Source organism: Euprymna scolopes, chromosome 36, assembly GCF_053919585.1.
Source record: "Euprymna scolopes isolate OS-2025 chromosome 36, ASM5391958v1, whole genome shotgun sequence".
Taxonomy (NCBI): domain Eukaryota; kingdom Metazoa; phylum Mollusca; class Cephalopoda; order Sepiida; family Sepiolidae; genus Euprymna; species Euprymna scolopes.
Genome location: NC_136517.1, coordinates 26,565,407 through 26,590,862, shown reverse-complemented (window position 1 = coordinate 26,590,862; position 25,456 = coordinate 26,565,407). Strand labels below are relative to the sequence as shown.

The 25,456-nt window shown below is 33.9% G+C and overlaps 1 protein-coding gene across 7 annotated transcripts in view; it reads left to right on the top strand.

Moving 5' to 3' along the window:
• Positions 1-25,456, top strand: part of LOC145260394 (uncharacterized) — a 123,586-nt gene that overhangs the window by 2,937 nt on the left and 95,193 nt on the right. For 4 of the 7 annotated variants that reach the window (XM_080118357.1, XM_080118358.1, XM_080118351.1 and 1 more), the window contains exon 2: positions 13,806-14,978. In XM_080118357.1, coding sequence (XP_079974483.1) covers positions 13,976-14,978 — 1,003 coding nt within the window. In that variant the 5' untranslated portion in view covers positions 13,806-13,975. Of the gene's footprint in view, positions 1-12,110; positions 12,151-12,834; positions 13,127-13,805; positions 14,979-25,456 lie in introns of those variants that run through there. The other 3 variants (XM_080118359.1, XM_080118353.1, XM_080118356.1) reach the window with 2 other exon arrangements.

Genomic DNA, 25,456 nt, shown 5'->3' with positions numbered 1-25,456 from the left:
TATTATTATCTTTTTATATATGTAAATTATGGGTTACATCAAATTTTGAGAGAGCACTTCACTTCTGAAAGGTTAGGGTTTGCTATTTACATATTTATTTTTAGGAGTTGAAACCTGAAGGGTTGGTAATACTCTTTAAACCCGAAAGATATGCAAATTTATTTTATATTACAAAAAAAAAAAAAGGAAGAAAGAAAAGAAGGAAAAGAATAAGGAATGTATGCTTTTATTGTATTGACATGGAACCAAGTCAATTATTAATGTATTGATATTGACTGTGGCCAAATTGTTGTAAATAGATTTACTACTACGAGAAAAGGAATTTACTACTATTATTGTTGTTGTTGAGAAGAGGAGAAGGAGGAGGAACGAGAGAAACGGAGTGGGAGGAGAACTGAGCCCAGATTAAAAGAAAGGAAGAGGAATAAAATTAAGGGTTCTTATGTGTGTGCGTGCGTGCGTGTGTGTGTGCGTGCGTGCGTATATTGGCATTAAACAGTCATAAATGTATTATTTGGGTTATTCGGACTACTATTCTCACACTGAGTGTTCACTGTTATTCCAACAAGGTTTAGGCCGATATAACTCCCTCACCCTCACCCCTCCACACACACACACACACACACACACACACACACACACACACACACACACACACACATCCCAGTCCGATATTCTCCAGGTGTAGCTTGTCGAGCTCGGGAATCTTTCTGCCGAACCCGGGGAATCTGAGAACAGTAAACCCGAGTAAATCGAAACAATGCAAATAAGCAAATCTTCAACTAAAAGATTCCGAAACAGAGGCATCTATGTCTAAATGAACATTTCGCATTTCTGTAATAGACTATTACAGAAATGCGTCAAAAATGTGTTAACTATTAGTTAACACATTTTTTTTTAATTTAAGCTTTGTATCTTAATATTTATACATTAACCGCGAGTACCCCCCTCTCTCTCTCTTTCTCTCTCTCTCTATATATATATATAGAGAGAGAGATGCACTATGCACGCATACGTACGCACGCACTATTGGTGACACACACTATACATACAAGCACATGTACATAGAAACACACATATAAAGTACTTTAGGCACACAGGTCACATTGCACAAAAACAATTTATGCAGTATGCACACAAACGTATGCATATTTTTAATTTTGTGTTACATACTGATATTAGAAAATAGTATGCAGTTGTATGTATATTTAAATTTTTGTATGTTTCGGTATTTGCTGCAACAGTGCTCAGTAGAGCTTAGCAGTAATGTTTTAGTGGTGGGACGATTAATCGGAATCGGGAATTACTTTTGGGGGTATCGGACGGAAAAAAAATCGTGACTAATTTTCCGATACCAAAAATGATTATATGAATTGTCTTTTTTATTTGATTTTGTTTTAAAGCAAAATCATCCACTGCTCATAGTTAGAAGAAAATAAAAGAAATATTTATTGATTTTAAACTACCAGTCAAACTAAAACCTATGGTTCCCTACAAGTGTATTTTGACGTCTGAGAAAATACATGCGCATTTAACATGTATTTTACGGTAATAAGGGGTGAGGACCAAAAAAAACAAAAAACCCTCTATAGTTAAATCTTTAGAGATTTATAAATAATCAGTATCTGAGAAAAGTATTGGAATCGTCCCATCACTAATATAAATGAGAGAGGAGCGCGGGGTAAAAAAGTAAACAAAATCGTGTATATAGAAATTTGGATAGGGAGAGAGGAGAGTGAGAGATGAAAGATGGAGAGAGACCCAAAAATTAGGTAAACGAAGGGTTTACAACTAAGGAGAGAAGGAATAAAGAGAAGAGGAAGAGAAAAAAAAAGGGAATAAGAAGGCTCCCCCTCCCCATTTTTTCCTTTAAAAAAAAAAAATAAATAATAATAAAAACTAACATTTTGGCGAAGAAAGTGAGAGAGAGAGAAAAAAAGCACGCGCCATTGTTTACATTCGCAAAGTCACCGAAGAACCGCGCAAAAATATTCACACGTCCCCGCGACTCTACGCAAGAGGAAATAGTGCGCAGAAAGAAGAAAATGAAAACTCGCGAATTCGGATGACGAAAACAAAAAATTCACTGATTGATTAAGACATGATTTGAAAACAAAAAAATTAATTTCCGATAATTTCACACTTGTTTAATCATTTCGAATAAAAAAGCGAAAACAAAAAATTGAAGCGCTTTTTATTATTGTTGTCATTTGCACATTTCGCGTAGGAATATAGTTTTTTTTCGGCAAATTTTTAAACGAGACTTTTTTCTTGTCAATTTTTCTCTTATATGTAAAAGACAAAAACAAACAAACAAAAACACTAAGAGTAAACAATCCTTTAAAGCAACATAATAGTTGTATATATATATTTATATATTTTCCCTTTATACTCGAAAATGTTATTGTCGTTTTCTAAGTTTGTTAAATCAAGTCCAAATGTATGAGCGAAATAAAATCTTGAGGGTGGAGTTAACTATCTCGGTTTGTTATTGTTTCAGAACTTTGCGAGAGAACAAATTATTGTTTGCGCTTAAAAATATCGTTTTTTTTCTTCTTTTCTTTTTCTTTAAAAAGGAGTGGGGGAGTCACAGAAGAAAACGCAAAAAAAAAAAAAAAAAAAAAAGAAAGGAAAATTTTTTTGAAGTTGTTTAAAATAGTTTGCTATATATTTAACGTTCATCCTTTTATTTTTTTAAGTTTATTACAAATATACAAAAACACTGCAATAGAATTTCTATGTAAGTTTCCCGAAAAATAACACCTGTCCGGAGAAAAGATATATATATATATATATATATATATATATATATATATATATATATATATATATATATATATATATATATATACACGTTTTATTTTTTTATTACCGTTTTATCTGTTTGGTTACATATGTTTCGGAACATTCGAAACATATGTGTAACCAAACAGATAAAACGGTAATAAAAAAATAAAAATAAAACGCATATTTGCTCTGCAATAGTATTGAGCACTCTCTTCAGGTTTTTACTAATTACCAGTTTTACCATATATATATACATATATATATATATATATATATATATATATATATATATATATATAAGGAAAAAATGTTAGTTAGATTTTAGTATTTTTTCGAATCGAAATATTTTTTATAAAACTATAAACAATCTTTATTATTGTTTACAATTTTTTTTCTAATGTACTTTCTGTCTTCAGCTATTGCTATTATTATTATTATTATTATTATTATTATTATTATTATTATTATTATTATTATTATTATGTTGCTGTTGTTGTTGTTGTTAAAAAGAAGAGAAAAAAGAAAAAGAAACAATTTGGCGTTTAATGTGTGTAAACCAACGAGTTAACGCATAAAGTTGTGTATTTTTGCGCGCGCACGAGCGTTATTGTTTTGGTATTTTTTTATCTTTAAAATGTCCCCCTTAATTTTTCTATGTGCGTGTGTGTATGCGTAGAAGGTATTATTATTATTATTATTATTATTATTATTATTATTATTATTATTTTGTTGTTGTTGTTATTATTATTATTATTATTATTTTGTTATTGTTATCATTATCAACAGTCGTTTGTTTACGGAATCTTTATATTTTATTTATTTATTTATTTTTTTTTCATTACTCGCGTTTTCAAAATTGTATTTCATTAGAAAAATAGATGTAGAATAATAACCCAGAACTTAAAAATAATAATAAATTTATTTCTTTAAAAATGCTTAAAAGTATATATTTTTTCACGTCATCATGTCTAACTGGTAATTTCACAATTTGTTCACGAACGGAACCCTTTATTTAATCCACGGAGATAGCATGCTCTTGTTCCGTCAGCATAACTGGATAGAAGTCCTAAATAATTCGCAGTTGTATTTTTGAGTGCCAACCGCACTGAGGATTGAACCTCCAACCTCCAGAAGAGTATTAACTTCATAACTGAATTTTACCAAGCACTTTGTGTACAACGCCACGGGAATCCAAACAATACAAAATAAACAATCAGAAATTTAGAAACGTAAAAATGAAATTATTTAATTCGACTAATTATGTTTTTAAATTAATAGCATTTCAGGTGTTTGAAGGTGTATGTTGAGCAAAAAAAAAAAAAAAAAAAAATGAAAAAAAAAAAAAAACTTTTTTATTACTTTGACCCCTACTATGACCCCTTAACATTTATTGTTTTGGGCTCAAATCAAGTTATTAAGGAATCTATATTTAAAATTTCAAGTGTTTAGATCAAAAATTGTCGGAGGAGTTTGGTAGACTTCTCAAAGGTCAAATCGTTGAACTTTGACCCCTTAACAGCCAAATTTCTGACCGAAAACCGATCATAAAGATTTTTCCAAACCTCAGTTCCCTGTATATCAAATTTCGAGTCTGTAGACTTAAAATTGACAGAGTTATTGGGTAGGGAAATGTACACACACACACACAAACACACACACACACACACGTTCACTTTTATAGATATATAGATAAGTTTATTTATTTATTATTATTATTGTTATTGTTGTTGTTGTTAAACAATGTTTATAGTTTATTTTATAATTTATAAATAATAATTACTAATATTAAAAAACACATTAATGATTAGCTTTGTTAAGTTTGTCCCCAACTGTTTAGTTTTAAATCACATATTTTCTCTGTTAATGTAATTATGAGACAACGTTACGCGCGCGCGCGCGCGTGTGTGTGTGTGTGTGTGTGTGTGTGTGTGTGTGTGTGTGTGTGTGTGTGTGTGTTTCTCTTACGAACGTAACTTTACAATTCGGGACAAGATCAAAGTGTAGTATCTGTTCTTCAGATGCTGCACTTCAATAAAACGCACGTAAATAAAAAGATAGTTTATTAAAGTTAGATTATTTGTATTTGTTTACTGATATGGGTAAACTTACAGAATAGTTAACATTCAATAAACTGCAAGCAATTTTTTTAATAAGGCGGACCTAAAGAATCTTGCCCCATTGTATTTTTTTAATTTTTTAGTGGATTATTCTCGAATGGACATTAGTCTACCAGACGAAAAAAAAAAGTTAATATTTAAACATTTGTAGTGGTCGTTTAGTCTCTCATACGACGTTCTAGGAAATCGATTATCAATTTTAGAACAACTCGACGTTTTTTGGCCAAATTTCGCAAATTTAGCTTTTTTATAAAAGCAGTTTAGCCTTTTAAAAACAAAAAAAAAGGCTAAAAAACTTTTTAAAAAGGATACATTTTTTAAATTTGGCATTAAAAAGTCGAGTGGTTCTAAAATAGGTGATCGATTTACTAGGACGTTGCATTAGAAACTAAACACCCCCTACAAATATTTAAATCCACTGAAAAAATTGGAAAAAGACGAAAAAAAAAAAAGAGAATCTTCAGGTTCGCTAAAAATAACACATAATTATACCAAACGCACCAGATTAAAATTCTCTAAAAAAAAAAAAAAAACACGTTAAGTTTTTATACTTATTTCACACATTTTTTAGCGGCGATAAGATGCCTGCATTAAATGTAAACATTATAACTTGTTGGGTTAGGTAAAGAATGTTTATTTTAATGTGTTTGGTATACAATATGTGTTATTGAAAAAATGTCTACAGGTCTTCGAGTGTTAACTATTCTGTACTGCTATGATTTATCCATCTGGATCACGTCAATAAAAACAATAAAATCTGTTTTAAACACGGCGTTTCGCTTTTTACATCAACAAGCAACAAACCGACAGCCACAGTGGATAACTTGTTATTCATGAGCCAATGTTTACATATTTAAAACGTGTATTTCTCATTACAAAATGTGTATTTCTCAATAGATTTTAACTCGAAAGGATTTTCCATGTAATAATATGTATACACAGAATTGTTCTCGCACTCAACTTACGCCATGATTTAGTCACTTTGTCATTATACCCTAACCTTAAAAACCAACCTTGTCAATATGGACAAGACCTTTTGACTTGTGTCATCGTTCTTCATTAGCTAACCCCTTGTCCAACTTATTTATGAAGATGGCGACTATATTTTACCAGCTTAGTTATGGTGAGTTTTACTGTACACGTGAAGAAACACCGAAATGAAAAATCAGATCGGGAAAATATAGTCGCTATCTTTATTAAGATGTAAAGAACTAGGCTAGCTAAGGAATGGCGGTTATTCAAATGAATACTTTTCTCAAGTACTTTAAAGGATGCCGCTGAAAAACTTGTTTATGAACACAAGAAAAAAAATAATCGTAATACTTGACTTTTCTCTTTAAGCTTTAACGATTCAAGCGGAAAATGATTGTTATTATACAGTTTAAAGACTTCAAAATTCCTTTCGTACTTTAACGGCTATTGGACCCGTGAAAAAAAATTAAAGAACTACCTGGCAAATATGCCCGATGAAGCAAGTACAAAACAGATTTAAACAATTGCACTTAAAGGGACGGTTAGAATCTTAAAAGGAGATCTCTCGGTTGGAATATATGAGATAAATGTCGGGCATCCGGTACGATGCCATATCCTTAGCCTGAACTAACTTATAAGAAAATTGAAATAAATAAATAAATGAACAATGGGCGCGAAAACTGAAGTTTCTTTTCACCTCAAACAAGGCATAGTGAAAACTTGGAAACTAAGAGGTTATTATTTGGGATCGTGTCTCACAGGGGACTGTGGGCAGTTGAGCATTCAGATGTCTGTTCATATTACATTTAAACTTCTACAGGTTGGTACAGTCAGAGAAACAGGAAACACAGAGGGAATTCCAAAGTCTAACAGTCTGGGGGAAGAAACTATTAAAGCTTTCCGGCTTCTAGTGAAGGGATGGGATTTTGCTGCTTGTCGGGTAAATCCAGGGTATTACGTTGAGGGGGTACAAGTGCTATGATTTCATCAGAGCACATACCATTAAAGTACTTGTAAAACAGGTAAATGCGACGATGGGACAGGTTGGGGGTTGGCCGACGTTAAAAAAGAAGTTAAGAATAGATCACATTTTATTCGCATTCTACAGTTGAGCTCGGTATTAGTTTACGGCTAAATCATGCTGGCGCATGGGTTGTTACGCAATCACTGAAATTAAGCAACGTCAACCCTGGTCAGGACGCAGGTGGGTGACTATTTGCAAAGCAAAACACTGCACCCAGATGTGTAAATGGGTGCAAAATTTGCTGGGAATTAAACCCAGTGACAGATGAGAATCCTGTCACAAGAGATGGTTCACGCTGGATTGTTCTCTCTCACCTCCACCCCACCCCCAACTGCGAGATGATGCAAACAAGAGTCGGGAAGTGGAATGTAAAAAGACAGCTTTCTAGAGGAAGACCAGTCTTGTCTGCAAAAAAATGCCTGGTCAGCCCAGTCGACATTCCCCGGTAAAGGTGCCTAAGGTAATTAAAAATGAACCCCTTCTCAAAGAGAGAAGGCAAAACCTGGGAGGATGGATCCCCTAGAATTGCACAGAACCAACGCCATACTTCAGCCAACAAAAAACAACGCATCAACAGTAGCGTAGACCTTGGTGGCTTAGGCTTACATAGCAATTTAACAGTATTAAAGCTCAGTAAATCACCGTTTGCAATCATTTTATTTTGTCCTATATACTTTAATCACAAAAATACACCCAAAAAATTTCTTCAGTTTTCGGATTGACTTATGATTAAAAAATTAACAACAAAAGACACTGCTGTTTTAATTGTTCTAATTAACCGTAATTTGCAATTAACTTACCATCGCTTTATAACTCCGCTATTATTGTATATGCGTTCTATCACTCTCGCTTCAGTCACTTTTCCTCTCTTTTTATTTATTAATGAAACTAAACAGCTTCCCTTCAACATCGAGTGAGAGAGAGAGAGAGAGAGAGAGAGAGAGAGAAAGCGAAAACAGTGGTCATACGATTAAACAGAGAAAGAAATTAATTTGAGATTTTGTCTTTTTATATAAAAATAAAACTCAGCAAACTGTCATTTCCCTGATTTAAACAATCTTATATGACCTCAATGTATGACCCAACGGTTATATATTCTTCTAAGATACCCTCAACTACAAATTTGTATATATATATATATATATATATATATATATATATATATATATATATATATATATATATATATATATATATATATATATATATAAATATATGCGTGTGTATATACATATCTTTTTCTCTCTCTATATATATATAAATCTGTGTGTGTATGTATAGGTATATAATATATATGTATATAAATATATATGTATATATATATCTGTATATATATATATCTCTGAATATGTGTGGATAAACACATCTCTGTCTATATATATATATATATATATATATATATATCCATATCTATCTATCTATCTATCTATCTATCTATCTATCTCTCTCTCTCTCTCTCTCTCTATATATATATATATATATATATATATATATATACACATATCTCTGTCTCTTTACATGTGTGTATGTATATATATATATCTGTATATATATGTTACATCTGTGTGTATATATATATATATATATATATATATATATATATATATATATATATATATATATATATATATATATATATATATATATAGCTTACGATTTACTTTTTCCGTTTACGTTAATCCTGAGCTATGAAGACATGTTTGCTGCAAGGCTAAAGATTAAAACATGAACCAATAGCTATTACGTTATGCATGTATATTCGTAATGCCGTTGTTCGATTTTCACCTGGCAAATTCTATTTTTTTAAGTTGGACACTTCAGCACTGATTTTCCTTGGCTAAAACCAAAATATAAAGTTTTGAATGGGTTCAAATATATTAAGTTTCATTTCTGTAGACCAAATACTCAAGAGGCAAAACAATGAAAAGAATATGCTGTTGTCGTAGCCCTAGTAATGATTTAAGAAGTTAAAAAAATGACTTATGTGGCATCGCCTAGAATCGAAACCAAAACGTTCAGCTTACAATTTACTTTTTCCTTCGGCATTAATGCCTGAGTTATGAAGACATGTTGGCTGCAATGCTGAAAATTAAAACTTGAACCAATAGCTGTTACGTTACGCATGTATATTCGTAATGCCGTCGTTCGACTTTCACCTGCCATATTCCATTTCTTTTAATTTTCACACCTTGCACTTATTTTCTCCAAGCTCAAACCCCCATATAAAGTTTTGCATGTGTTTGAATACCCTTTAGATTAAGTTTCATATCTGTAGACCAAAAACTGATAGAGGAGCTTGGTAGGCAAAATTTTTTAAACTTTAAACAAATATATATTCGAATACATTAATATATACAGAAAGAGGTTTGTGCCTACTATAACCTTTTTACACAAATATTACGCAAATATAAATCATATAGAATATCTGCATGAATATAATTACACGTAATAGTTAACTCTAGATGATTATCCCATAAGAATACCGAAAAAAAAAAAAACCAATAGGGAATTAATTAAAATGAATGTTTAAAAGAATATGCAAATTAGTTAGATCATTTGCTGATGAATGCAATTCCGTGATCCATTTTCGTTTGCAATGAAATAGAAAAAAAAAGGCTTTAAATATGAATATCAATACACAAAACAACCAAATGTGTGTGTGTGTGTGTGTGTGTGTGTATACATGTATATATATCATATATATCAAGTCATGTCATCTGCTACTGGTACCATGTAACCCAGTACTACCTGCCTCATGGTCGGATCACCGGCGACTAAACTGGTTCCCCCACCAGACTTGTTTTTTGAGGAGCGTGGCTAGTCTCCCTGAAGGATTAAAAACAAGACCTTCCAAAGGGCGAATGAACCCTTTTTCGGGGTCAACGGCCAACTAGCACCGTGTGTGTTTGTATGTATGTATGTGTGTGTTGGGGTGGAGAAGGCTCCCGTAAGCCGTAGTGAAGGCAACCTTTCTAGGAGAAGCAAATCTCTGATTTAAAAAACCATAAAGCGGGAGACCAGTACCCGCATTAAGCTGGTCTGCAGTTTAACTTGTTGCTGGCTATCTTGCTCTTGCTTGTTGCTGGATCTCAACATTTTAAACTGAGTAAGAGATTTAGCTGTCGTACATAGCTAAGACTCTGTAACATCATCTGTGTATAGATACTCTCTCAGGTATTTGTCTACAAAAATGGTCCTGTGGCAATGGAAAAGTTGTGACGCGCTGAGACTTGAAATGCTGGAGCATGTAATAATTAATTTCAATGACCGTCTTCAGTTTCATGCCTGCTTGAGCGTGAGAATTCACTGGTAGGACTAAAAAAAAAGTCATTTTTGGGCTCATGGACTTTAAGTGTCTGAGGGAGTGGCACTCGTCTGCAATCATCATATATGTATATACATGTATATACATACATGTATAGCTATATATGTATTAGTTTGACTATTTAAAAGGGATAGCTGAACAAGAATTTTCTTTTACATTGGATTTGAAGACGACCATGTTGTAGTTAGCAGGAAAGCAGACTTGTGGAACAGTGTTCCACCGGCGAGCAGTTCTAGGAAAAGCTGTGTTCATGGAACAAAATTTTAAAAAAAAAAGACGTATGAATACTATGGAAATCTGAATTGGGAATTTAGTACGGAATCGGGAAAAAATATTGGAATCGTCCCATCACTAATCTTTCTCTCTCTCTCTCTCTCTCTCTCTCTCTGTATAATGTTTGTATAGATTGGTTTCCTAGATTCAAATCCAATGAAACTCGTGTGATTGTTAAAGTGCTCAATGGAGGACAGAGCTGGTATATAGTCTATTCATTTTGCAAATATTATTGGTTGCATCAACCCTTTTTTGTTTTGATGTGACGACTGACGAGGTGGTCTCTTTGAATTGAGATTCCACTGAAACATATATGCACATATGTAACCAATAATGTTTGTATAATAAACAGACTATATATATATATATATATATATATATATATATATATATATATATATATATGCACGCGCGCGAGCACGCACACACAGAGTGAGTTAGAAGTACCCGGCAGTACAAGTAGAGAGTCAATAGTTTTTGAAGTAACAGTTTTCACCTTCCAATTACTATCTCACTATGGATTGCTATGAAAAGTGTGGACATATTTCCACAAGAAGTAAATATATGAGCGGATACGAAGAACACACATAATCAATTTGTTCATATCTATCACACTGTGGTAAGATCGATTTATCTATCTCACTGTCGAGCTACCTCATTTCATTCAGATCAATCTATTTATTTTTTCAGATCTACATCTTTTCGGACTTATGTTCATTTCACGATGCCCAAATACTTATGTATCCCCCTGTTTAGATCTATCTATCTATCTATCTATCTATCTATCTATCTATCTATCTATCTATCTATCTATTTCACTGTGTAGATTTATCTATTTCATTCTTCAGATCTATCTATGCATCTATCTATCTATCTATCTATCTATCTATCTATCTATCTATCTATCTATCTGACTCTTCAGATCTATCTATCTCACTCTTCAGGTCTATCTGTCTATCTATCGTTCAGGTGGAAAGCGATACACACACATACACACACACACACACATATATGTATATTTAATTATCCACGGTGCATTGTACCTATTTACTATGCCTCCCCACGGGACAGAGTTAGACACCAGGGTCGTTTTTTAACGTGGAGAAAAGGTACAAAAATAAAAATTGTCTCAGTCGTGAAGGATTTCTCCTCCACCGAAAGAGAACAAGAAATAGAAGTGCAGCATCTGAAGAATAGATACTACACTTTGATCTCGGTGCATTGTAAACGAAGAAACACGTGTCCATAGACAATTAGTGTGTGTGTGTGTGTGTGTGTGTGTGTGTGTGTGTGTGTGTGTGTGTGTGTGCGCATAGGTATGAACAGATTGAGACTGATACACATACACACACTTATATAACTACATATGAACAGATATATGAACGGCCGCGGGCCGCGACAATACGGATAAAAGAATGTGTAACTAAAAACGGGACCGACGTTGCACTCATAATCACACCCATAAACTAAAAAACACCCACAAAATAAGAACACCTATAAAAAAAAACAAAAACAAAAAAAACACCTATAAACTAAAGCACCCGCACTTAACGGCTGATGACGTAACAATTTGTATTGTCATATTTATATATTAGAGTTGAGCGAGTCAGCCGAGCAGTCAAATCACAGTTTCAGCTTGAGGAGACGACAAGGTACACTGACACACTTCACACAACACTTGCACACTTAAACCAACACCGAACTTGTTTTCTTTTTCTTCTGCTTCTGTTTCTCTTAACCACATGGCATTTTTTCCTTCGCTTTTCGCTAACAGCACACAAAACTACATTGAACAGAAGTCGTTTCTCATATATATATATTGTTGATGCGAATTTTTTTCTACTTTGTCAGAAGGGAAATCAATTTCCAATTTTTCTGGATTTACATATTAAAACTTTTGGATCCTGTAATATCCATGGCGCTTAAAGCACTTGTGCTAGACAAATTTTTAACGTGATGTCTCCGATAAGTTATTAAGTTCTCGCTGCATTGCGATAAGAAGTAGAAATACTTTCATTTTTCTACTTAATACATGATGACGCCATGAGTGTCAGTCTTGTTTGAAACTGCGACAACGTCCCGAAACGCACATTTGGCCGTAAAGATGCTTTTATTGGACTGTGTGTGTGTGTGTGTGTGTGTGTGTGTGTACGCATGTGCGTGTCGCTCCTCAGTCAGTTTACGAAACACCTGTACCTTGTCGTAACATGGCAAGAAAAAAAAATATATAAAAATCACACACACATTAAAAAAAAAAAAAAATATGGAAACCCGTAACGTTAACGCTGTGACAACGAAATATTATCATTGTTTGGACTCTCGTGTATATATCCGACACAAACATAGTTAATCAAACGAGAACCGCACGCATCAGTGCACTTTATATAAAAGCAGATCAGATATCAACAGATATACACTAGAGAGTCAAAACAATGAAAAGAATCTTCTGTTGTTATTACTCTCGTTATCACGTACGAAAACTTTAAAAACAAAAGTAAAAAAAAAAAAAAAATCACAACTAAAACTATTTATTTGGGACCATTTAAAGTACTCACGCCAAAACATTGAAATATTAAAACAAAAATAATAACTAAACGATTTCTTTTCTGACTAGATGCTTTATTTATCGTAAGTAAAAATGTATGTGATATATGTATTAAATATATGTATTTGAGCAACTGCCATTTCGAAACAAAAAATCAAGTAAACTATTTACCCCAAGAAACGATTTAATAATGAAACTTCACGAATTCGGAAAAATCTATTTCCTGATTTTATATTATTCAGTATACTGCTCCTATCTTAAATGTTATCCTCACAGTATTTCGGCCGATGTAACCTCCGGCTTTTTTTTAGGTGCGTCCTGCCTGCTCCTGCGTCGTGTTAAATTTCGGAATCGATACGGAATTTTGAACGTAACCCTTTACCATTCTCTGGCATTTTAGCTAGGAGCAAACTGTAGTACCTCTTCTAATACTACGGTACACATTTGTGTGTGCTCGGTGAAAGAAATCTTTATAGACTGAGGCAATTTTAATTTTTGTTTTAATGTAGAGTATCCTTTTTGGGGTAGTTTGATTTTTCCCCAACATTTAAACAACGACTTTGTGTCTAACTATACCCTGGTGAGCCAAGTAAATAAAAATCCTTTACCATTTCCTGAAGTCGTGAAGTTTCATTTTTTTTTTTTTTTTAATTATTAAAAAAATATTTCAAAATAATTTACTTGCATTAAAAAAATTCTCCATTAATTTTTTTTTTTTTTTAAATTTTTTTCTAAAGTTTTTTATTTTTACTTTATTTTCAGAGTACGAAAACATTGGATAACAAAAAAAAGGAAATTAAAAAAAAAAAGTTTTTTTTTCTTTTTCACGGATTTATCATTTTTCTTTAAAAATTGGAATTAAAAAGAAAAAAGAAAGATAGACAGAAAGAGTGGACAGCCATAGCGATTCAGCCTCCGGTCAGCGAACCGCGATGCAAACACCCCCAGTGGACACAATCGGAGACAGTGCTGAGAAAGTTGTTGGTCTACGTTCGATCCCTTGTCCCTTCCGCCCGGTAGAGGTCGGTGGGAATGGCCGTTCGGCATCAGTGAGCTCTTGTTTATCTTCGATCATGACGCCATGCTCGCCACCGTCGGCCGGTTGCCGGGACAGCGGCTATGTGACCGATGGCTCTCCGGCCAATCTCGGTTCGAGCCCGTTTGCGTTCGACCAGAGTTCCGACCAACCTATGCAGCTTTCCTCCCTGCCCTCCTCCCCGTCGATGTCGCAACAGTTGCGCTACCGCCAGCACCACCACTACCGACACCACCGAAACTCTGAATATTATTATTCGCACCACCTTGATCAGATTGGATCGACGACCTATGGGGCCGTCGGGGGACACGGTCCCGACACGCCCGCCCCGAGTAGCGTCAGCAGCGTCGAAGACCACATTATCTACGAGAGCGACTCCCCGGATGACGTCGACAACTCCGACGACGACTCCGACAGCGGGGAGGATAACGATGAAGATGAGGAGGAGGAGGATGATGATGTCTTTGTTAGCGACAGTGTCTCCGACAGCTTTCGGGATGACAGTGTGCCCAATTACCCGGTCCGGGCTAGCCAGCCAATTCCCATACGCAACCCGGGACGGGTGAACAGGTGCAACAACAACTACAACAACAATAACAATAACAATTACCATTTGGGTAGCGAAAGTCTTTCCCCGAGTTTGGACGTGCAGCCGAGTACGAGCTATCCGTTCGATGACAGACCCCGACATTGGCAACAACTTTATCACCTTCGGACTGGCAGTGAAATGAGCCCCGAACTTGATCACGTTGGAAATGTATTTATCCCCTGCAGTTGGGCTCCTGAATTGCGGCGGACAATTGGCACACAAACGCACCCGACTTTCCGGTCGAACCCACTCTTTAACATTGCCGCTTGTCGATTAAGCAACACTCAACAGCGATTGGATGCGATTTCAGGTTTGTACACCATGTTGGCATGTTTTTTTTTCTTTCTTTTTTATTTATTATTTGAAAGTTAATTTGGCGGACCTTTACGAGAGTGCCCCCTCCTAAAAATGTGTTTTACACCTTTTTAAAAATATTTTTTCGACGTTTACAGATTTAAGTATCGTACTAACAGAAAAAAAATGTTGAAAAAAAAAAAAAATTTTGATAACTTTGAAGAAGGGGGTTCACTTTCTCGTTATAACGTTCTACTTCATTGCTACCTGACTTACTGTTCATTTCTTTACTGACGTGTCACGTGATTAGCACTCCTTAAAAGTCATTTTTTAAAAATATTTTCTGCTAATATGATACTTAAGTATGTTTAATCGTCGAAAAAAAAAAAGAACTTTTTTTAAAACAAGGTGAAAAACGCGCATTTTTTAAGGGGGGGGGTAGTAGGCACTCTCGTAAAGGTCCGCTGTTTATTTTTTTTTTTAATTTTATTTTTTTTATAAAAAAAATTTTAACAGAAATTTAGATTCAATACATCAAGTCTTAAAAAAAAAAAAAAAAAAAAAGTAAAAAATTCTTTGGTTATCCCCAAGTTCAGCAGCATATCTTTGTTTACTTTCATTTTCTGCAAAGCGTTCTGATTCACGATGTGCTCTAGGAATGGTTAACGTATACAAGTTTAGAAATAGTTTGTTATTCTAAAGACCCCCCCCCCCTCAAAAAAAAAACCCCAGCCAAGTTCGTTTTGAAACTAGTAGACATTGCAGAACGGTCAGCATAAATCAGAAGTAAACAAAGACGTCGCTGAACTTGAGGATAACCAAAATTTTTATTTATTCCAAACAAGGCATACGCCAGAGACATAAGGGACTAGATTTATAGGAGCAGCCTAAATGGGGAGTTGGGTAGCAAGATGTTTGTTCACATTACATTTAAATTTCTGCATGTTGGTACGGTCTGGGAAATAGGGTATTGTCAAGGAATTTCAAAGGTAACCGGTCTGAGAAAAGAAAAAAAAGCTGTTGGAGTATTAGGTTTTCTAGCATCTAGTGAGTGGTTGAGATTTTGTTCGAATTCGATTTTTATAAGTCTGTTCTTGTTAAAAAGAAAAAAAAGTATATATATATATATATATATATATATATATATATATATATATATATATATATAGGCCCTGTCGGTGGGGCATTAGAATACGCCGACTGCCCCCCTGCAGAGGGTAAAAGTCCCTCAATGGGGGTACTGGATATGACCTTAAACTATATCCAGTGGTGAGGCCCCAGCTTGTGGGCTTTGGGGAGTGTGGAGTCACCCATTAATTACCATTGCTCCCAGGTCCACTATGACCCAGAGTGGTAGTACCTGTTAGGGTCCCAACTATGGGTTAAATAGAAACCGACGTGAAAACAACAAATATATTCTATTAAAAAAACTTTTTCTTCAAAATCTTTGGATTCGGCATTAAATAACCCGAAAAGGGTTGATATGCCGTAAAACAAAAACAACCAACCATATATATATATATATATATATATATATATATATATATATATATATATATATATATATATTTGAGACCCTAAATTTTTCACCCATATTTTGTGAGGCTATAGGATTTAGGGTCCTATGCTAAAATATCCTTATAAGGATGATCACTGCGAAATTGTAGCCCACTTTTTATAAAATCTTTTCTCTTTTTATCGCTCTGTTTTTAATTGGTTTAAAAAAAATCTTTTTGGAAATCGATTTCAGATTCAATTAGCAAGTCCGTGAGGTTTTGCAATCGTCTTTCTATAAATGGAACCCTAGGATTTGTATAGGAATTTTTAGAACTACTTGTTTTACTTTCGTTTTGTAAAAAAAAAATTTGACCCACCCCCAATGTTGTGTCGACATTAACTGGCACTATACCAAATAATCTAAAAGAGTCCAGGGGGGATGGAGAGACCGAGTAGAGGGAGATACCACTAAATAGAACTTCACTGGATGGGTGCGGAGAGAACTGGAACATTGAAGAGGCTTAGTGCCCCCTCCCCAATTTCAGAGAAGGCCCATGATCATTGCAAGCGAGAAGTCAATGGCCAGCGGTTGTTGCGATAACGCGAATTCATTTGTAAAGGTGGAGAGTACTGGAAATCTGAGGATTGCCATCCATACTCCAGAGAACATCACTGGTTGTTGTTAACAAATAATCTCAGATGATGATTCGTGTGAGAACTCCTAGTGAGTACAAACAACAACAACAACAACAAATTTACAACAACAACAAATTTACAACTTTTTTAACAATCCTTCGGCTTTGAGGGCACTTGCCCACAGCTGTGAGTGTCTTTAGGCGACGGAAGAGAAATCCTTCTAGACTGAGGCAATTTTGCCCTAATCCAAGGTGCTCCTTTTCGAGAGCAGTTGGATTTTTTCCGACATTAAAAACCGACTTTGTGTTTGCTGCCCAGTAAAGAAAGAACATGTAAACCTTTGCTAAATAAGAAAAAGAAAAGAACTGAGGAGCGTTTTATGTAAAAAACAAAAAAAAAAAAAAAAAAAAAATGTGAATTATGTCATACGTAAAATGAAAGAAAAAAAAAAAACACAAAATTCATGCTAATTTTAAATTCGCTTTTTTTTTTTTCTTTCTTTTTTCTTGAGATTAAAAAAAAATGGTGCCGGTTTTCTGATTCTAGACGTTTATAGTGACAAGATGAAAAATTATTATCAAACACTGTAAATTAAAAAGTAGGCATGGCCGCGATCTTTAACATTTACTTATTTTGGGCCGTTAAAAATTAAAGGTCAGAGTTACTGTTAGAGTTATGACAATAAGTCATCCCTCTTCCATCTCGAACAAAAAGTTATTTGGTAAAATTACTATTGGTATAAAACCACACCACGGCTACCTTAGGTCTGGTGGTGGTCGTGATAAAACCCGATGTTGAATTTTCTTGGAAACGATTTAGTTTGTTGCAACTCGTGGGTTTGTTTTTGTTTACAACTCCTAATAACGAAGTTTAAATTTGCCGCTGCGACGCTGCGTATATGCGTATAGGATGCTTCGACAGATGGAGTTTTTAAAATGTCGTTTTAAGCAAAAACAATATTATGTCATGTCGAAAATAGTAATATATGTAATAAAAAAAAAAAAAAAAAAAAAAAAATTTATCAACTGTTATTTTGGTATTAGTAAAAATAAAAAAAACAAAAAGAGAAATCGGGAAATTTTTACAATAGCTCCACCTCCACCTCCACAATTTTCTTTAAAATGACGACTAGGAAAGGTTTTCAACTATGCTGAATACGAAAATCTCACTTAAATTTTGCCGAGACAAGTAGATATAAAGATTTAAAGACCTGTATTATGCACTGTAATTCTCTGGCGGCCATGTTTTAACGCGCTTAAAAACATGACCGCCAGAGAATTACAGTGCATAATACAAGTCTTTATATCTCCATAATTACTTGTCTCTGCAAAATTTAATTGAGATTTTCGTATTCAGCATAGTCGAAAACCTATGAAAATCGTTATTTGAAAAAAAAATTGTGGAGGTGGAAACTACCAAAAAGTCTATTACTATAGACTCACAAACGTCAGAAGCCTAATGGTGAGATCTAAATTTTGCGGTCCGAGTTATGTCCCCTTGTGTGAACTCTTCGCCGTCTATTTATAACATTAAGAATGCAATTTTACCCAATTTTCCGTAAAAATTACTTTTAACTATGAATAACTTCCTACTAGATGAATGTTTGTAATTTTTGGATATATTACTATTTTCGAAATAACAGTTATTACGTAATATTATTTTAAAACGACACATTTAAAAAAAAATCGATCTGTCGACTCCATCTTAACAAGCACCATCTTTAGATATGTCAATTTATTGCTACTTAGAATTAGGATCAAAGTATCGTATCAGTACTGACTGAACTCCACTGGAATATGAGAAATCCTCCTTAACTGAGACAATGAGTGGCTTTTCGGGAGAGGGGTGAGTAACGTATATTTCGGGATTTTATTCTCGCAAGAACACAAACTAAAAACGCACTTTAAAGCAACTTGCATTTACATCAAATTAATGTGTACGCCAATCCGTTCGCATTAAAGGGTTGATATGCCGTAAAACAATACAGAATAACCCCCAAACAGCGTGTAACATGTCTATTTTTAAATAGTCGAAACACAAAATGTCCGATTTTTTTTCCTTGTGGCAAACACGTACAAAAAATCTTCGGTGCTTTTGACTGCTTAGAGAGAGAGAGAGAGAGAGAGAGAGAGAGAGAGAGAGAGAGAGAGAGAGAGAGAGGTGATAGGTCGATTTGTTTTTTTTTAATATGTCGTTTTAAGCAAAAACAATGCTACTTAATTGTCATGTCGAAAATAGTAATATATCAAAAAATTACGAAAATTCACCGTGTGTAGAACAACTATTATTGTGTTTTTAGTAAAAAAAGAAGAAAAAAGAAAGAAAAAAAAGTCCATCGCTTTAGGCTACACAAGTAGGACGCCATTATGATATAATGTAAAATATGCGTTCTGAGTTATGCCCCCTGTGTCTGAAATATTCACGGTTTACTTTAAGACAGCAATAGAAAAATGCAATTTTCTACAATTTTCTGTAAAAATTCTTTTAATTACAAATAACTTTCTACTCGATGGAGCTTCGTAATTTTTGGATTTATCACTATTTTCGACATGACAAAGAAGTAATATTAATTTTGGTTAAAATAACATAAAAGAAGATATGTCGTCTCTCTCTCTCTCTCCTCTCTCTCTCTCTCAAAAAGCACCAACATTTTTTTTTCTCCTTTTTTATTCTCTGTTTTTATTTTCTTCTTTTTTTTGGGGTCCTTTTTTTGTTTTCCTTATCCTCGAATATATATTTCTTTCATTGTTTTCGTTTTTCGTTCTTTCTTTATTCTCCATCTTTTATTTTTCTCATTTCCTTTCTTTCCGTCATTTTTTTTTTCCCAACAATTTTTTTTTTAATTTCTTCTTTTTCCAATATAATTAGTTTTTTTTTTTTTTTAATTCAAGCAAAAATAAACTTTTACAATTTACGCGCCCACCTATCTTTCTATTCATCTATCCATGCCTCCCCACAAGGACATGTATTCATAGATGAATTTCCGGGTTTGTATTACTGTACACATAGATTCGAAAAAGTTGTCAAAAAACAAATATATAATAAATAAACGCTATCAAAGGCAAGATAAGTTACTTTTCTACCTAACTGGATATATTTTTCGTGTTTTTATTCAATGTAACATGTTTATTCAGCTCGAAAACCATACAGTGTTTACCGATGTATTGGAACATTCAAGATGGCGTCTTATTCTCTCTTTAACACGGTAAGTGTGGGAAAAGATGTTATAAATAAAAAACCGGATAAAATACTGTTAAAAACTCGCTCAATATATGTTACCGTGACATAGGTTGACATATATTCGGCGGGTTTTTAACAGTATTTTGTATAGTTTTTTTATTTATAACACCTTTTTCCATACTTATGGTGTTAAAGAGGGTGTGAGACGCCATCTTGAATTTTCGAATACATCGGTAAACACTGTATGTTTTTCGAGCTGAATAAATATGTTACATTGAATAAAAACACAAAAAATATATCCAGTTTGGCAGAAAAGTAACTTATCTTGCCTTTGATAACATTTATTTGTTATATATATGTTTTTGACAACTTTTTCGAATCTATGTGTACAGTAATACAAACCCGAATTTCCTCCTTATGAAAATCAACATAAAATAAAAACAGCTAACTGCATTAAGCGTTCCCTCCCACTACCGCCGCGTTATTTTTTTTTATGTATTTATCGTATACTTCCCGCATCAGGTATTGACCATTATCATCACCTTTGATAAAGTCAGCAAATTAAAAAAAAAAAAAAAAAGAAAAAGAAAAAAAAAAGTGCTCCTTACGAATGGTAACTAAGGGTGGTGGGTGCATATGCTTTAGCAGAAGAAAATCGCAGCACAACAACACAACTGACTGACGTATCAGTTCGGAAGGGGTGGGGTCAGAGTGCCAGGTGCTCTTTACTGCGTGCAAATGTACCAGTTTATTTTTGTTTGGGGTTGTAGCCGAGTATTTTGTGTGTGTGTGTGGGGGGGGGGTATGTAAAACTGAGGACTAAGGGTTCAATGATACGACAGGGGCGCAAACAAATTTACGAGGACTTCTTAACATTCGAAACATTAGCATATCCAGTATCGCGACAATGTAAATTTGTTTATATTAATAAAAATATATCTTGCTAATCTTTTATTAAGCACTTTTAATAGCCTCGTTAAATTCAGTAGTTAGCACTCTTGAATGCCTTTAGCATTATGTGTGTGTGTGTGTGTGTGTTAAGAGTATTAAAGTTGAGTACTGTCTAGAAATAAAAACTAAAAAGCAATCAACTAGCTTTATGCAACGTCCACGATTTCTGTTCGTTTGAACACTATTGACTTTTACCGTGATGATGCCCGTATTTGGCATTTATAGGTGTTAAATTTCCCTTAATTCTCGTGACAATTGTTAGTGACCCAAAGGTAATATCTTAGCAAATGTAGTGAAAGGCGATTTTTTTTAGCTCAATTCAGTAGGAATTGTGACTTCCTGCACTGATAATTGCGAAAGTATGGAACACTAGTGTCTGTACTATAAAAGTAATGGTATGTATATATTAATTTTGGTGGTAGGTGGGAGTATATTTGCTAATAAAATAATTCCACCTACCGACGGAGGAGGTACTGACTAGGAGGGTAATGACCGAATCGAACTAAGCTTAAGTCTGACCCAAGGGTCAGGTCCCTGAACAAGACAGACCCTAGAATAATATATTATGCATATTTTGTTTTGTTTTAATATTTACTTCAGTAGAGCTTAGTATACAATGTATTTCCAGCAAATAGCTACAGTCTACACAGAAACTTTTGTTTTATTTAAAAAAAAAAAAAAAAAAAAAAAAAAATCACATTCTTAAAAAGTTTCTCCCGAAAAGTAAGAACTATACGTACTTCTGCAGTTTACGGACTGTGCTATTATTAGGATTGAATTTTCAAGTTAAATCCAATTTTTACGGATTTTTTGTTTGTTTGTTTGTTGAGAATAGTGAACAAAGCCTTCCCCTCCTCATGTTAGGAATGGGTTTCTAAATAAAAAGGTTATTATTTCAGTACGCTCCGTAAACTGCAGAAGTACCGAACTAAAAAAAAGAAAAAAAAAAAAAAAAATATTACGCGCGTTTTTACGCATTATTATTAATCGACATTTGTTTCGTTTGACACACGCGGGAGCGCGCACCTGTGAAAAGTGCGAAAAAATTCCACACGCAACAAAGAAAACGGTTTCTCTTAAAAGTCGCACACACACGTACACAAATGCGTACGAGTTAAACACACAACAAAGAAAACGCTTTTCTCTTTAAAAGCGAATTGAAAACTACACATCAATCCCAGAAATAGTTGTAAACAAAAGCTTTTAATTCACAAACAAGAGCGAATAAATTAATGCGATGTTTCGGAATTTTTTAGATGAGGACTGATAATGCATTATTTGGACAATTTGGAGTATAGTTCTCATCTTGAATGTTGTTCTCATTACGTTTCAGCCGATATAACCTACGACCTTCTTCAGATCTACAAAATATCGAACTCGACAATCCTTGTATTACTTTATTTTATCTGTGTTCTTATCTTGTCTATTTGTGCAACGTTTCGGTCGGTGTAGCCTTCGACCTTCGTCAGGCATATTGTTCTCAAGATGAGAACAAAAGTCCGATGAAAACAATATAATCAGCCTTCATCTAAAAAATGCAGCACTGTAATCGACAATCTTTATATCGAACTTGGGAATCGGTTTATAATTCTAAATGGAACTCTATTTAATAATCTAGAGTGTTAGATTGTTCTCGTTCCGTCAGCCATGAGCAGGTAAACGGCTTAAATAATTCGTAATTGTATTCTTAGTATCGTCCGCCCTGAGGATTCAGTCTTTAATCTCCCCCCAAAACTGCCACTTAGAAATTAATTATTAGCTATCACTTATATCTGTTGCGGCGCCACAGGTTATTACGGTCATGACTGACGGAACAAGGTTAACCAGTGGATTAAATAGAGGGTTTTGTTCGAAATTTTGTGCACTATCCCACGTTCGATGAAGGTTACATCGGCCGAAACGTTGTGAGAATAACATCAAGGCTGAGAACAGTTTGTAAAAAAAAAGTGTTGTCATAAATTATGTCGCTTATTGTCATCCATATAAGTAAGATTTCTCAGTTTGTTTATATATTGTAATTCTGTAGATTTTAGCACTTTCATCTAAATCGGTGAAATCACCCCCCCCTCCACCTCGAATGGTATTCTACACTTTTGAATCGATTACGCGTGAACACTACAAAACTCGAAAAAAACAAAAAAAAAAACAAAAAAAAACAAAACAATTAGATTAGAATTTAGAGTGGGGAATCAGTTCCGCATTTAAATTTAATGTAAAATTACCCCCCCCCCCTCCCAATTTTCGGTCCGTTCTAGCATTTTGGGGTAGTTAACTAATTTCTTTCTTCTTTTTGCTAATCGTCGACAAAGGCGCGTTAATGAATAAAAATACAGAGACACAATACCCCCCCTCCTAAAAAATTTTTTAAGAAGTTTATTATTCTTTTATTTAACTACTGTTGCTGATATTCATCATCATCATCATCATCAACAATAAGAACAGAGTAAAACGTAATAGTAGCGGCAGTAATTATGGTGGTAGAAGTAATAATAGTTTTGTTATTATTAAAGTAGCAGTATATGCTAATAACGAGAAAAAAAAAATAAAAATAAAATAAAAATGGCGACGTTCCACGTCGGAAAATAATTAAACTTGGAATTAATTTTGGATTTAATTGGCTGTCTGTCGTCGTCATCGCCGTCGTCATGCATGTCTAATTATAATTTGGGTGAACCTCAACGAGACCATACCCCCAAGAACGGCTTTCGGAATAAACACTTCAATCTCCTCATGTTAAAAACGGCTTTCGTTTTTTTGCAATTTTTTTCAGTGGATTATTGATTGGACACTAATATATAGGAAAGGTGATTCTCGTCCAGGTCCACCATAATTTTAATTAAAAAAAAAAATTAATTGAAATATGCAGATTTTGCTAAAACGATTTTTACATTTGCTATTGTTGTGGTGGTAGCAGTTTCTGTCTCTTTGATATGACTGGGGCGCGCTCGAAAATTCATTTGTTTCTCTTTTTTGTTCGGCAGCACAAATGAATCGAAATACTTGACTGATTTACTTTTCCACGCGACCGTTTAAAGGGGCAAAGTGTAGTATCTTTTCTGTTATGATACTACACGTTGTGTCTTGTGCCCTCGATCAGTAATCCACATTGGTACGAAAAAATTATTTAAAAAAAAAATATAACAAATAAATGTTATCAAAGGCAAGATAAATTACCCTTCTACCTATCTGGAAAAGATCTTAGTGGTTTTACTCTAAAACATTTAATCTGTTCGAAAAACATATAGTGTTTAGCGTTAGGTGAGAACAAGGAAAAATGGCCGCAAGTTGACACTTAAATAAAAAATATAAAGTTTTGATAATGACTTAAAAATAAAAAAAATATACAAAATACTGTTCGAACCCCACGCAATATATGTTACTATGACATATTGGGTGGGTTTCTAACATTGCTTTGTTTTATTTTTATTTTTAAGTAATTTTCCAACCTTCAAATATTTTTGTTCAACTCGCGGCATTTTTCTTGCTCTCACGAACGCTCGATAATATGTTTTTTCGAACCGAATAAACGTTTTAAAGTGAGTAAAGCCACTAAAAACATATCCAGATAGGTAGAAGAGTAACTTATCTTGCATTTGATAACATTTGTATGTTACATATTTGAATTTTGACCTCTTTTTCGAATCTCTGTGAATTGTAAGACATGCCATAATTTTGTAATGAGAAATACACACTTTAAATGCGTAAAACGTTAGGTAACCTTATCCAATATGGCCCTAAATGGACAGACATTTTGATTAACTTGTTATTCTTAATCTAATGTTTACGTATTTAAAGTGTGCTTCTCAGGTATTTATCTAAAAAAAAAAAAAAATACTCAGATTATTTAACGAAAAATATTTTTATATTATTTAATTGTAATTCATTATTGAGATGCGTATTATTAATTAATTTATTTATTGCGGACTATTATTCTCATCTTTCTTAGTTGTTGTTTCACGACGTTTCGGCCAACTCTTCCTCTGGCCTTCTTCAGGTGGTAACAGTGACGAGATAGGAACTCCGAATATCCTAACAGCATTCTCAGTAATTACAGGGCCCGAGGCGCAGTGTATAGAGACGTTGAATCTCTCCGATTCCAGGTGAGAATTGTCTGAAGATAGCGGTTTCAATCCTATCCAAAGCCGGCCAGAAAAGCTTACTTGTCCTAAATGTGAGACGACAACAACTATGGAAGGCAGTAATTGCTAAGAATACAGTTAGAAGATTCGG